At 34.9% G+C, this 14,610-nt stretch overlaps 1 protein-coding gene across 1 annotated transcript in view; it reads left to right on the top strand.

Moving 5' to 3' along the window:
• The window catches only part of SREK1 (splicing regulatory glutamic acid and lysine rich protein 1), a 25,441-nt gene that overhangs the window by 2,989 nt on the left and 7,842 nt on the right, over positions 1 to 14,610 (top strand). The window contains 7 exon segments of the mRNA XM_017747073.1: positions 4,714 to 4,829; positions 6,142 to 6,306; positions 7,180 to 7,358; positions 7,964 to 8,094; positions 9,556 to 9,670; positions 12,160 to 12,279; positions 14,544 to 14,609. Of these exon segments, the coding sequence (XP_017602562.1) occupies positions 4,767 to 4,829; positions 6,142 to 6,306; positions 7,180 to 7,358; positions 7,964 to 8,094; positions 9,556 to 9,670; positions 12,160 to 12,279; positions 14,544 to 14,609 (839 nt within the window). The 5' untranslated portion in view covers positions 4,714 to 4,766.

Raw genomic sequence — 14,610 nt, 5'->3', positions numbered from 1 at the left:
TCTTTCCCTTGTACTTGTGAACTGGTACTTTTGTTCTGTAAAATGATGTTTGTAAAGGGTTCACAGTGTTTGATTTTGAAGTTGACTTGAAGCTGCTTATGAATGGTGGATGGTATACAGAGAATTTAGAATATGATTAGTTTTTAATGCTCTGAATTAAGGATAAATTTGATGTGGAATATGTTTAAGCATCTAAATTTAACAGATAAGTACATTATGTCAGAAGACAGGAATAGTGAAAAATTCATCAATTTAGAGATGTATTCTTCCATATATTGTGCTTTATGAGTTTATCTTGGAAAAGGACAGTTAAAACTCTAGCATCTGGAGAAAGCAACTTTAGAAAGTAAAGTCATAATATTTCTCTGCTACTTTTCCTCAGCAGAGTGTTTCATTTTATGTTGCACCAGCTATTTAAAAGAAGGCTTACTATTTATGTCTAATATGATGAGTTAAAAATTATTTTTTCTGAAATTGAACTTTTGTGAGTATTGAATGTCATGAAATATTTGTTTACTTCTGATGAAACCTTGCTCCAGTGAGGTCAGTGGCAGTAAGATTTCATCAGGGTTTTTTTTGTAGTTTTCAGAAAAAACTATTTACCACTCATAAGTACAAATGCAGCCTGAAGTTTTGGTTGGAGTGTGTTATGTGAGACACATTGTCTTTTAACACTGTTACTTGTGGGAAGATTGAATCAGTTTTCTGTGTGTGTGTGTGTGTGTGTATTGCACTTTGACATGCTCCAGTGGTGATGATTTCAGGAAGAGGTTTAGAAAAAACACCAAAGTCAGGAAAAAAAAGTGTTTTTCCAGTCATCTCACAGTCTCAGAAGCCTTGGTAGTTCATGCTGAAGTGATTGAGATGGTTCTCATCCCTAAAGGATGTTCTTACTTCTTGTGAAACGGAAGCCCTGAAACAGAAATGGTGAACAAAGTGGTGTGTCTAGTCCTCAGGCATTGCTCTTCCCAGCCAGCTGCACTGGGAGCTCTTGGTTTCACTCTTTCACCAGGCTCTGCACTGCAGCTGGGAAGAGCTTTGATTCATGATCTTTGTTGGATTTTGCTGTGGCAGTTGTAATTGCCAGTAGCTGTAATCTCTTTATTCACTTCTGCTAAATCCACTAAGATTCATGAGTTGGACCACATAAAAGTTATTTTATTTCTAAGTCTACATGTTTCACTGATGTAAAATAGCAGGAAAATAATGACTTCTTTTTAATGTTTAAAGTAGATTGTGAACTCTTTAGTATTTTTAAAACCAGCAAACTCATTCACTGCAGAAGCACTTTTGGATGTGGGGGTTAACCTTATAGGATCACTACAAAGAGTAGGAAATTAATTTCTTTTGAGCGCTTGAAGAATAAAAATACTGTGCTTAGTACTTGCTTAATGCAGATGATTCTGTTTAGCCTTCAGCAGAACTGATTCTAGTATGGACTAGGTTGTCTAGGGTTCTTTAGACTAACGGTACAAAAAAGTAGCAATCACAACTATGTCTTTAGGGAATGCTGAGAATATGTACATTTTGCAAAGGGATGAATCAATAAATAAATGATCATAGAACCTGTAAATTACTAAGCAGAAGAGCTGCTAAGAAATCTATCTAAGGATGTGATATAGATATGGCATATTTATTTTGACTGCTTCCCTCATTAGAAAATAAATCTCTTCACCTCATTCAGATTTTAAATATCATGTTCTAAAAATGAAGTATTATTCTTAAGCTAAATTGTCCTAATCTGTTGTGTCATAACCCGCATGTCTTGTTGTGTTTTGTGGGCTTGTATTCCCATTACAAATACAATCACAGAGATAAAACTGCAAAATTTAAAGTGTTTAATTCATGAGATTATTTGGACTCATATGTTGATTTGTTTTTCAAAACTGTTTAAAAAATATGGAGGTAGATATTCAAAGTACTGCAATTTTTTTTTTCTCCAAAAGAGTGTTCTAGAATTTTTTAAAACTTTGACCTGGTCTTAGAAGCTGGAAAAGTTGTTCTGAAGAGACAGTACCTTTGCATATACAGGCAAATTTTCAGGGTTCTGTCTGTAGAAATAGACCCTTTCTCATTGTTGAAAACAAAATAAATGAATCTTTGTGGTATGGAACTGACCAACTTGATTTTGATTTAAAATAGAACTTTACATTGTTGAAAGACCAAAGTATTCTGGAAATAATGCTGCAAACTTTACAATTTACATATGCATGCTGTTCATTCTGTGAGCTGCTATAATGGTGAACTTACCTGAAATGTTCAGTGGATTTCTTGAACAACATTTCAGCAAGTTAATAATTTCAGTTATTTCAGTGCTATGACCCGTATACTTAAAGTTTAGGCCTCTACTTAAATTGCTTTATGAACTTGAGTCATTGTCCATCTTAGTTATGTACCTAACTGAGCCCCTATTTAAAAGGACTAAATGCCTAAGCATTTTGTAAGTTTACCTTGTTAAGTGTGTATTGAATTGGCTGTATGTAAGTGCATACTTAAATTAGGCATATACTTATGTACATTACTGACCAAAGATCTCAATTAGCATGCACCACTTTTAGAGCCATTTCTGCCATTGGATTTAATTGTGCCATGTTTCCTGATTTATAGAAACCTGCATGAGTGTCTGGTTAACTGCAAGATGCTCACTGTTCAGGATAAGTTCTGGTTCATTAGTCATTTGAAAAAACTGAAATATTTCACTTTTCAGAAGAACTGGTACATAATTCTATGCCTAATTTGCATGTACATCTGCTGGAACTGTATATTCAAAAGCCTGTTTGTAGGCCTGCATATTAGGCAGGGTTCGCAAAATACCTGATGTTTTTGAGCAGTCAGGCAAATCAGGTACACCTCTCATTGCATGCCCAACTTCAAAACAAGATCTGTAAAGAGTGCTGAACATTGTGATGGTGGCTTAGATTCATGCATATTTGTTTAAAAAGCCCTGGAAGTCATTATTGCACAGTTAACTCCTCTAATTGCTAACAATTTTCCTATTTTTCTCCCTTAGATAGGAAAATCAAGTGGTTTCTTTCTTACATGTTAAGGAGAAAGGTGTCTCAAAATTTAACGTAAATAAAATAAATGTAAATAGGAAGCATGAAAAAAAAATGGATACTGTTATTTTATCTGTTCTGTTCCACCCATGATACATATAAATTAAGTTTCATTTAGATTTGTTTTGTCCTTTGGTCATATCCGGCTGTAACCCAGACTTAGCTGCAGATCTGTAGAGCAGGTTTGCAGCACTTGTTTCTTTTCATTTTTTAAAGTAGTATGTTTTCTGTGGTGTCAGTTGGAGCTCTCATCACTGAACCTGCATGGTATTTTGAAACTTACCTCAAATTTTCCTTTTGATAAGAATATATATTAATCTTTAAATTTTGAATTTAGGCATTTTGTAGTTGAAATGTGCAATTTGAATCAAGGCAGGAAACCACTGGCACAGCTTTTATCTATTACTTGACTGTTAAAACAACGATTAAATAAGAGCATTTACTTTATTTAGGTTCATGGGGTTATACCAAAGGGCTCAGTTGGTTAGCATATATACAGTTATGCCAGTAATTTTGAACAGATCATAGATACCTAGTGTAATCAGAACTTCTTGCAGCAGTTTTTTAGTTCAGTGTTTAATGTTTGTACCAGTTTTAATCCCTTTGCGTTTTGAATTTAAAATGTACATTTAATTGTAATCATAGTTGTTTAACTATTAATCTTTTGATTTTTGGAGATTTTTGGGGGGTTCATTTAGTAGTCTAATCATGACTAACATTGAGTGAAACCTACATTTAATTCAGATTAGTTATTACTTAAACTTCAGGCATGATAGGAGGCCTACGATCAGGTTGAAATAGCATGAAGTACATATTTTGGGGACATAGAGCTTGGTTAGCCTGATCAGTTATGATTTTCTTCAATCTCTGTAAATTTAGATTTAACTTAGCAGTTTCAGATAAACTGAGGTGACCTAGAATGTGAGACAGTACAAATCTAGTTTTTTTCTACTCTTCCTTCCTCCACCTTCAACTTCACTTGTAGTATGTATTGTGTGCAGTCACAGTAGTTCAGTAGTTTATTATTTTATGTTTTATTTATTTTACATTCTGAGTAGGTAGCACCAGAGGAATAAAGAAAAGCACAAATTTCAGTTAGCACATACTTTGTTTTTTTCTTTTTCTTTTTTTCCCCCCCTTTTTTTTGGTTTTCTTTCTTTTACTGATTTGGTTATTTGCCATTTCTGGGGATTAAACTTTAAAAAATGTTCTTCTTTTCTGTATCTGATGTTCTGTGTGCTATTAGTGATGCAGCCAACACGAACGGTTGTCATGTGTAAAACAACTTTCGATCACCGCGAAAACACCGCCCTGGGAAAGCGTCCATGCTTGATATCGTTTGGTTCATGAACGTTAAGTTTCCAGTACAGGTGACCCATAGCTCAAAGTGTTAAATAATTATATACATTATTCAGTTTTTAAAATAATAATCCATTAATGAGATTGCTAGTCTTTGAAGTTTTGCTCACTTTTGTTTTTCCTAATAGAGCAGGGTAAAAGGAAAAACTTAAGATATTTGTTTCTTTGTAAGGATCTGGTAGATAGATTCATTGTTATTTATTACATTTTTTAATGCAAGGGTAATTGTAAAATCATAGAAAGAGTAACATCTGTCTAGTGTTCCAACTCTGTGTAATGCTTTAATTTGCTTCTTCAGGTAAAATCCCAGATGAAGCCAAAGCCCTCTCTCTATTGGCGCCTGCTCCTACTATGACAAGTCTGATGCCTGGTGCAGGGTTGCTTCCCATACCTACACCAACCCCTCTGACTACAGTAAGTAAAATTCAGTGTCTATATAATTTCTGGTTTCCTCTGTTCTTGGTAGCCTTTTCTGTGTTCAGGGAACAAGGACTATTTGGTCCATGGATGTTGCAGTGAGGGTTTAGCTGTGGTGAGTCTTCTAAGGATTGATCAGAAGATGTCCATGTGCTGCCTTTCTAGGGTCTTTCAGAGTAGTGTTTTCCAAAACACTACTGGAATACTGGTGAATACTGGTTTTGGTTCTTGTTCATTTTAATGGCTGTCCTGCCCCGTAGGGCCATTAATTTGGTACAGTGGTAGTTATCCACTGACAAGAAATTCATTAAAACCTAAGTTACATTGACACGAGTTCTTCAGAATATTAAAAGCTGAAGTAGAGACTTCTACTTGATATCGCTACAGCAAGATTTTTGACTGTTAGACTCTGTCTAACAATGTTTTCACTACAAAAAGTAGAGGAGCTTGGTTCTGTTATTTTTGCTCCATTCCCTTTTGCCTCTGTAAGCCTTTCTTGACATCAGCGAGCTGCTGTGGTTTATTGAAGGAAAATTTAAGGTTAAAATAGAGTAGTTTTTGCCTTTGTTACATAAAAAATGGTACCGATGGCTTGTTAAGAATTCCCCACGCTTTTTAGAAAATTCATTTCTTGAAAAAGCAGTTGCTTTTTGGGTCAAGAAAATTCAAACCCGGAAGTCAGTGCACCAATATTGTAGTGCTTTTTTAGTGACTTTTTATAACGTTTTACAGGAGAGTTTTCACTTTCAGTTCCAAACATGAGAGCTGTATTTTTCTCATTCTCTAGGTATAAGGGGAGGAACTTGGATGGAATATTCTTTGCATTTCAACTGTAATTAATCTTGTCCGGGGTGATTCATTTTTCCAAAAGACACTTTATGTGTCCCTTAAGTGGCCCTGAGCACTAGAAATTCCCTTCTTCCCTTGCTGGGCAAAATCTCAGCTATTGAAAATCACTCATCTGGTTTAAAAAAAATGAGACTACTAGCAGTGTCTGAAAGAATCATACTCAATTTGAGTGACTCTTAAGCATTAGGGCCTGTATGTTTTGTAATTAATATATATCCCTGTCCAGATCTCTTTGATAAGATATTAAATAATAACTCACAGAATACCTTAACTATGAAACTTACTTCTGGGTAGATTTTTCTTCTGTAAAAAAACGTGAAGTGCTGTGACCTTAAAAGTATTGCTTATATTCATTACATCTGTTTTTGCAGAAACGCATCCAGGCAAACAAGTATTAAGAAGTGGAATATCTTTAACAGGTGCTTGGCTGCAAAGTGTATTCTGTGCTTGTGTTTTCCAGCTTGGTGTTTCACTTGGTACCTTAGGGGCTATACCGGCAGCAGCACTGGATCCTAACATTACAGCACTGGGAGAAATACCACAACCACCAATTATGGGAAATGTAGATCCATCCAAAATTGATGAAATCAGGAGAACAGTCTATGTTGGAAACTTGAATTCCCAGGTAGCTTTTCTTCGTTTTTGTGTTGTGGAAATACTAACAGAAGATGTGAAAATGTAATCTGTGAATTCTAATCTTACATGTTAAAGAGTTCCCATTAGTTAATGACAACATGAATTTAAACAAAACTCCCTAATTGTCAGAATACCAGAGAAACCAAAGGTGAATTAAAGAAACCTAACTGTGTGTGTTGATTAAGTGTACGGTTTGGTTATATTAGATGAGCAATCCTCAGAAGTCATGAGATTGTGGTAGCTGTCCTCCAGGGCACAGTGCAGTTGCATAGGTACAGTAAGATGGAATAATGTGTCCTACTGGAAGTTGCAAAATTAGCATAAATATATTTCAGTCAGCAGCTTGGATTTTCAAGAGGTGGTTGGATTAATTGAAAATTATTTGCTTTTGACTGATAGCAATTTAAGTATTACATTTTGGGTTTTTTGACTGCTGAAATAGCTACTGAGTGTAAAATTACTATTGATTGTGATAAAGTAAAACAAACTGGAAGCTAGTAGAAAGCCACATAAATGTAAGTCCTTTAATATTGTTTGGATTTTTTTGTTTTATTTGGTCAGAAGTCACAATTAGTAGCTTGGAAACAGGTGTATAAGGAAATTTCTTACCGGTTATTTCAGATTAGTTGTCTGAAAAGTGCAAAACCCTGTGTAAAAGTCCTTTTTTTTTTTTTTTTTAGTTTGTGTCGAAGAAAAATACTTGTCTTTAAGTCTTAAAATGTAACATTACCAAATTCATGTCACCTTTGTAATAATGTTGAGATATCATTCCAAAATCTGTAGCTCTAAGACTACTGAATATATTAGATAAGTGGTTTTCATTGTATATTTTACTTCAGCTGAACTCTTCAACTCTTTCTAGACTACAACAGCTGATCAGCTGCTTGAATTCTTTAAGCAAGTTGGAGAAGTCAAATTTGTGCGAATGGCAGGGGATGAGACCCAACCAACACGATTTGCTTTTGTGGAATTTGCAGACCAAAATTCTGTACCTCGAGCTCTTGCCTTTAATGGAGTTATGTTTGGAGACCGGCCACTGAAGTAAGAAACTAGTTATCCATATGACTGTTGAATGGGAGATTTCTTTGTGTCGTTGCATACACGTTTATGACTTACGTGTAGCAAAAGGCTGCGACTAACGTTTTTTCAATATGCAGGCCTATTGTTAAAAGACCAGAACATTTTTATCAACTCCAGTTTCACAGTTTGGCCTGAATTTCTCTCAATAGATTATGTATAGCATTGAGTACAATACATTTATATTAATCTTGAGGCAGTGTAAGCTGTAGTAGTAAAAAAATCTTTGAAGTCCATAGTACTAATTAAGTTTTCTATATGATGTGTATGTAGTTAGTAGGTGTTAATGTGGAGATTTGATCTGAAATAGAGAAGTAACTTCCTACACTTCTACTAAAAATATTGTAACACAGAAATACTGTGCTGCTTTTATTTAAAAGTGTTAAGATTTCAAAGTAATAAAAAGTACTTTGGATACTTGGAACAGATGGGTGTTACAAATCTGTAGTTTTGCTGAACTTTTTAAAGTTTTTAGTTGTACACCGAAATTGAGCTGTTTTCCTTTCTTGTTTTTCATCTGCCCTGTTTGAGTGTTTAAGAATGAAAGGCTTTATTTTTCTTTAATTTAGGATAAATCACTCCAATAATGCAATAGTGAAGCCTCCTGAAATGACACCACAAGCTGCTGCCAAGGAGCTAGAAGAAGTGATGAAGAGAGTAAGGGAAGCCCAGTCTTTTATATCTGCTGCTATTGAGCCAGGTAGGTATATTTTGTTCATTACTGAACAGACACATTCTGTATGTACCTTTTCTAAGAGCATTTCTACACATTTCTAAGAGTATTTTCAGATGCAGGAGAAGGGTATCCAAAGTTCACATATTCAATATGTGTTGGAGAAAAAACCAAAATAATCAAAATTCTGTTCATGAAACTAAACAATGGAATGAAGCTTTTTATTTAATCATGTCTTGTTTCCAGGTACATGTTCACTGAATGTTTTAAAAAATGCAAATTTAATACTAAATTGGTACTTAATGATGGTGCTTTTTAGGTTTAGAGTACTTGAAAACTTTTAAAAGAAAATGCTTTATATTTTTTGTTGTCCTTTAGGACCCATTAGTGCTATAGTCTCGACCAGAGTGAGCTAGCATGGTTCTGAAAGCAGTAATATTATGCTTTCCTTACTGCAGAAGATTAATTTTGTTTCTTTTTCATGGTGGCTCAAGACTGTATGCATCCTCAAAGCAAATGGGATCAGAGAATGAATCTGGGACAAATGTTAACATATCATAAAGGACTTCTTTTCATCCAGATTGTTTCCCTGTTCCCTGTTAGCACTGAGATGCCAAGTCAAGTAGGAAGGTGGTGTTGTGTTGAGAGGTTAGACAGACATTCTAGTGGTGATTTATGCTGGCTTAAATGGATTGCAAAACCACAGCATAAAAAAATTCTCAACTTAGCAGACTCCTACTTCTTTTCATCAGCAACTTTTTGCTGTTCTTCTTACTAACAAACCCAGAGACTGTCTTATGTTGGTTAGATAGTGTGGAGTCTTGAGGGTTTTTTGGGGGGGATTATTTTTTGTTGTATTTTTTGGTTGGAAGTAAAATAACTCAAGAACTTTATCACTGTTAAGCAACAAAATAACAATTAGACTCTGAACCATGATGAGCTCACTGTTAAGGTTTCTGTTGGCTTTTGGCCTTTGGTCAGACTTTTCACCCTGTTCTGTTCATCCTTTCCTCCTACAAAACAATGAGGAATAGAACTTCAGTATTTGTGCAGTGTTTGAAATATCTAAAAATACAGACAGTAATAATGATCTATATTATGTGCTTGTTTTCAAAATTATGCCCTCTAAATTTACTCAGTTCTTCTCAAGTTATTAAAAAAAAAAAAAGAAAGTAATTATATTAAATAATAGACCAAAAGGAGGACATGTTATGATCTTGTACATTGTGGCAGCAACATAAATCCCGTTCTTAGTAGAGCTAGCTGTTTATAATTATCTGGTTTATGTGTACTGCTGCAGGATGGCTGCACTCAACGAGTATATGCAATGACTTTCTTGGATGTTTCTGAAGGATATTTGCAAAGAAGGAAGATGTGCAGAGAGTAGGCCCCTTGCAATATATGTGGTACATTCCACTTGTGCCAGATTGTTAACTGGGATCTTTAAATGTTCTGAGCTTACACTGCAAAGTGGTTTTTTCCTCTCAGAGTCTGGAAAGAGCAGTGAAAGAAAAGGCGGTCGATCTCGTTCCCATTCTCGTTCAGAATCCAGGTCTAGCTCAAAATCCCGATCTAGAAGGAAAAGATCTCACTCAAAACACAGGTCGGTATGCTTTTTGTTTCAGACTAAGATCATATTGGGATTTTTTGCATGGTGCTGTTAATGGAGATTTTTTAGTTACACACAAGTATTCCTGTAGAGATTACTAACTTGCGCCCAGCAGATCAGAGTAACCAGGAACTTTGTCTCTGAATAGGTACTCTTTTCCTCTAAATCCTAAACATTTTTAGGATTACTTTCAGTTAAAACATACTAGAAGGCACTTCCTGTGCCATGTACAATAACAAGTTATGTGGTTTCTTTGTATATTTTATGGTTTTGTACATTAGGCTATGTAGCCAAATAACATTTTGTGACCTGTATTTTAAAGAGAAACCTGCATTTTGTGCATGGCGCAGATAATTTACTCGTAACATCCTGAGCAAATAGGCTGGCTGGTTTTTGGTTTAGAATTCCTATTGTCCTCAGCTTCTAAACATTGAGTTAATAAATGCAGTGTTTTTATCTACTGTCCTGTAAATGTGAAGCTATGTTTTTAAAAACCTTTTTTTGAAGGTTGAATTCAGACTGATGAGCTTTTATGTTTTAAAAAAAGCATAGCGAAAAGGCATTAGGGGCAGTTTCTAATTTTTCAGATTTTGTTTGCTTTGTTAAATCTGTTCAGTTCTGAAAAAGAAAATCATTAGGTCATTCTTGAAGTATACCCATTAAGGGTTTTTTCCAAGAATGAAACAGCCTTCTTGTTCTGTGAGACTTCTAAAGGCTTCCCAGAATGGTCCAGATTCTTTCAATTGTCAGGAGTATCTTCTGAGAGCCTAGGTAAATCGTAAGTCAATAAAGATATTTGGCTACGTTAAGGATAAAAAAATGCTCAAAATTTGGAATGTTATTTGATTGCTTGCACTTTAAAAAGTTGAGTGTTGTCCATATTGCAGCAACAGCTCTGCTGCATCCTTTCATTCATGCCTTTTAATAAGGCTACTAGGATTCTTTTAGATACGGAAGATCTGGCTGAGAGGGAGTTATCATCAATTTTACTATCAAAGAAATACGGTACAAGTGCAGGCTTCAATTTTGCAATAGCAGGAAACCACAGCATGTGTCTTCTGATGACTTTATAATGTTTGGTGCTTTCTAATGCAAGAAGGACCATTTGGTCACTTCTTTATTAGTTGCTTCTCTGCTATGTCTCTAACTCCATAACTGAAAAACAAACTTGGTTTCGTGTAACAATGCAGTAATTTCAGTACTATCTTATACTGACACAAACCAAGTGGAATTTTAGAAGATAAGCTTTTATTTTTTTAAATATGGAAAACCTGTTCTTGAAACAAATGTTGATTATTATATTTTGTTATGTTTTGTAAATTGTTTAATATTGCTGCTGTCAGTTTTGAGAACATGCTGAAAAAAAGCCACTCTGACCTGTTGAGGCAGCTTCATCCATAAAAATAATCTATCCTTACTGCTTCCCTGTTTTACTGTTTTATATAACATAATTTTCATCTTTGTGACATAAAATGTATTCAAGGTTGTGCTTTGAGTCAGTTGTAATTAATTGGCCTTGCAGTTGATTTGTATTTCTCTACTGATAAGGAGAACAAAGGTGTAGGTAAAAAATTGCTTCCTCTCCTCTTGGTTTATATTACGCTGTGTGTCTTGAATTCTGGAAGGTAGGTGCAGCTGTTACTTTTTGTACCTCACAATTCTTCAGTTTTTACTGAGTAATATACATGATCTTTCTGTCTTTGGTAAGTTAAACTTCATGGTACCTTAATATCTGAAGCAAAGTATCCAATGATGTTGTTTTTTGAAGCTTAATGTGCAAATTCAGCTTTTTATTTTTCCTTCCCTGGGGAAAACGGTCGTCAAAAATATGGAGTGTTTTGGAAATAAAATTTGAAGTGCTGTTTTCTTCATCAAATCTGCCTAAGACTTCGTTTTTTTAATCAGAGTGTCTGCACTTTATTTACAACTGAAATCCATACTAACAGGTCCTTTTATCTGAAAAGGTAACTTGACTAAAACCTGCGCCGCACATCGTCAGGGTTTTTTTTTTAATTTAAATTATAAGGATAAAGAAAAAAGCAAAAAGAGATTGTTGTAGCCAAAGTCATCTTTTTTTAATGACTTAAGACTTCAGTAAGTGACTGGGCCTGGAAAGGAAATAAAATGTAACTAATTATTTTTAAAATTTGCTAAAAATTGTCGATCAGATTTTATGCAGTGTCATTTTGTGAGGACAACTGTTGTAAATTACATTAACTTTTATTTTCCTGATTCATGGAGGTTATTATGAAACATCGGTATAACTTAAATGGTTCATTGTTTCTAAGTAGAACATGTACACCTGGTGAAGCATAAAGTATCCATATTTGCAAAAACATTTGCAGACAGTATATTATTAAGGTGTAATTCTTTATATAAAACTATGGGGTGACACCACACATGTATACTGTCATTCTGTTGGTTGACTTCATTTGTATGAAGTTTCAATATTAAAATATTTTTCTCTGGCATTCTTCGTTTAGAAGTAGATCTGGCAACAGATCTCTCTCAAGACACAAGGACAGACGCAGATCAAGAAGTCCCCTGAAAAAACGTTCTAGATCTACAGAAAGACGGAAATCAAGAAGTCGCTCTCGTTCTCGGTGAGATCTGTTCCACAAAATGATACTGAGTTGATACAATGATACAATACAGAGTTTTTGAAAAAAATTTAACAAACCTTTTAGGTGACCATAAAGGGTGGAGTCTCATCTGTGTGGCTAAAGGACAGAAAGTAATATTTAATACTGAGTATGGTGGTCTTGGCTAGGATAGAGTTAATTGTCTTTCTTGTAGCCTGGATGGTGCCTACAGGGGTTAAATGATCATGCTGAGGCACCTGAACTTCGATAGTCTCGTCTACATTTGTACTTACATCCAGGCTGACTGAAAAGAGGTAATTTTGTCAGACTACAACCAATAGTTAAGGAATACCTTGTGTACCTTGTGAACCTACAAAAAAAATGGATACTGCTTGTTTGATGTGTATCTGTTGAGAAGATTGAATTCAGACTGACCTTGATCCTATATTGTGAGAACATGTATATAGTTCTTGTGCATGAGCTTTTGTTTTCACCTTTGATGTTCTCATATGTCAAACAGCAGGAACAAATGCACGTGTCTGTTGTGTGGCATATATGTATTTCAGGATGTAATATGTGTGTATTTTATCTAGTTTATTAGTTTTTATGTCTGATCATCTAATTATTAAACTGTGAAATTTTAACAAGATCATAGCATAATTTTTTGAGCAATGAAGTAGAGAATAAGCTCAAACCAAAAGTGCCTGTGAAAATAGCTTAATTAATATAAGTCTTGGTATGTTCTTAGTTTCATTTCTGTAATTCCCTTGATTCATTTAAAGGGAGATTTGTACTTGGGTTGTGCAGCTGCCTCTTGCTCTTTGAGATAAGAAGTTCTGTGGGAAAGAGAGCTGTAGATCTGTGGACCTATGTGGAAACAAAACTAGACTATGTAGCCAGCTGGGTTTTATTGGTGGGTCCTTTCGATTCTCTTGTTTCTCTTTTCTGGAGCTTCTTGAGACATCTGCTCACTGGAAGGGGCAAGTCCAGTGAAATCTCTCTGATAAATTAACTAGAAGACATTTCTTGAGAAGTTTTAAGGCTGGTGTCGTGGGGACTGTGTGCTGTTTTGTCTTTATGATGTTACATTCCTTCTCTGAGACTCCTAACAAAGTATTTGACAGAACCTAATGGGAATCAAAGTTACTAGGTCACAGAGCATACAACAGTCTGCTGTTTATTTACAGTTGAGAAGATACTGCCAAACACTGCTTCAGTTTGAGGACTGTTTGAGTGCTTAGGACCTTTCATGTGTGAAGGAGTCTCTTTTAGAATCTGTGAAAATTTAGAATAGATACCAATACCAGATAACTTCTGTCCATCTGGTTCTCTTTGACCCAGTAAGGCCTGCTAATGAATTTCTCCTCTTGTGCTTTCTCCTGTTTTCTCTCTCTGAACAATTGTTCTTTTGTCACGTGTCTCTGTACTAGAGAGGAAAGATGGAGTCTTGCATTTTCAAATAGTCCTATACTATAATGTAATCTTCCAGCCAAAGTTGTGAGCTAATTAGTTTTTGTTTGACTTGATGATTTGAACATCAGATGGAATTTTCCTTACTGTTCTTTTTATCAGCATGTATCCTACTTCCTGTCCCAAAGAAGCTGCTTTCCTTTCTTCTGTTTTTACTGTATTAGCAATTTTTCAATAATTTTCAAATTCCTAATGACATTACACATGGTTGAATTGTCTTGATTGAGTTTTGATCTTACATTTGCCTTTTAAGGGTATCTGGTGGTATTTTGTCCATGTTTTCTTTTTATTTCTATGAATTAAGTGTTGTTGGACTTCCAAGCAGTTCAAAGATACCTGTGTGAGACAAAACTGTAGAATATAAAGACTTCCGTCAGTCAGCTGTCATTATTCTTTTGGCAGTGACTAATCTGAAGGTCATTTTGTGTGGATATATTTTTAGTGAAGAGTGGATTTAAAGATTGTAGAGTTTTGTCCGTTCTCTGACAAAATAGAGACAATATATATATGTATAATTACATAACTGTGAGGTGGAGAGAGACATAGTAACATCACTTGGAAGATAGTGGTTTGATTTGATTTTGGCCTCCCCTTCTCCAATTTGGTTTCCAGTTTTTTCCTAGCTGTATATAGCCGTATATTTCCTAGCTATATGTAGATTTCCCTCATCGTGAACAGGGTGAAAAAGTAAAATATTGAAGAGTTACTATTTTTCAACAGAGACACTTTATCTTGATGTATACTAAAAAGTTAGTTGTAATTCTAATTGGAAAGTTCGAAGATTAATTAATGGGTTTGTGTTTGGCTTTTCACAGGGACAAGAAAAGAGACAAAGAAAAGATCAAGGAAAAAGAAAAGGCCAAAGAAAAAGACAGAGACCGA

Source organism: Corvus brachyrhynchos, unplaced genomic scaffold, assembly GCF_000691975.1.
Source record: "Corvus brachyrhynchos isolate BGI_N302 unplaced genomic scaffold, ASM69197v1 scaffold131, whole genome shotgun sequence".
Taxonomy (NCBI): Eukaryota; Metazoa; Chordata; class Aves; order Passeriformes; family Corvidae; genus Corvus; species Corvus brachyrhynchos.
This window is presented reverse-complemented; position numbering and strand designations above follow the sequence as displayed.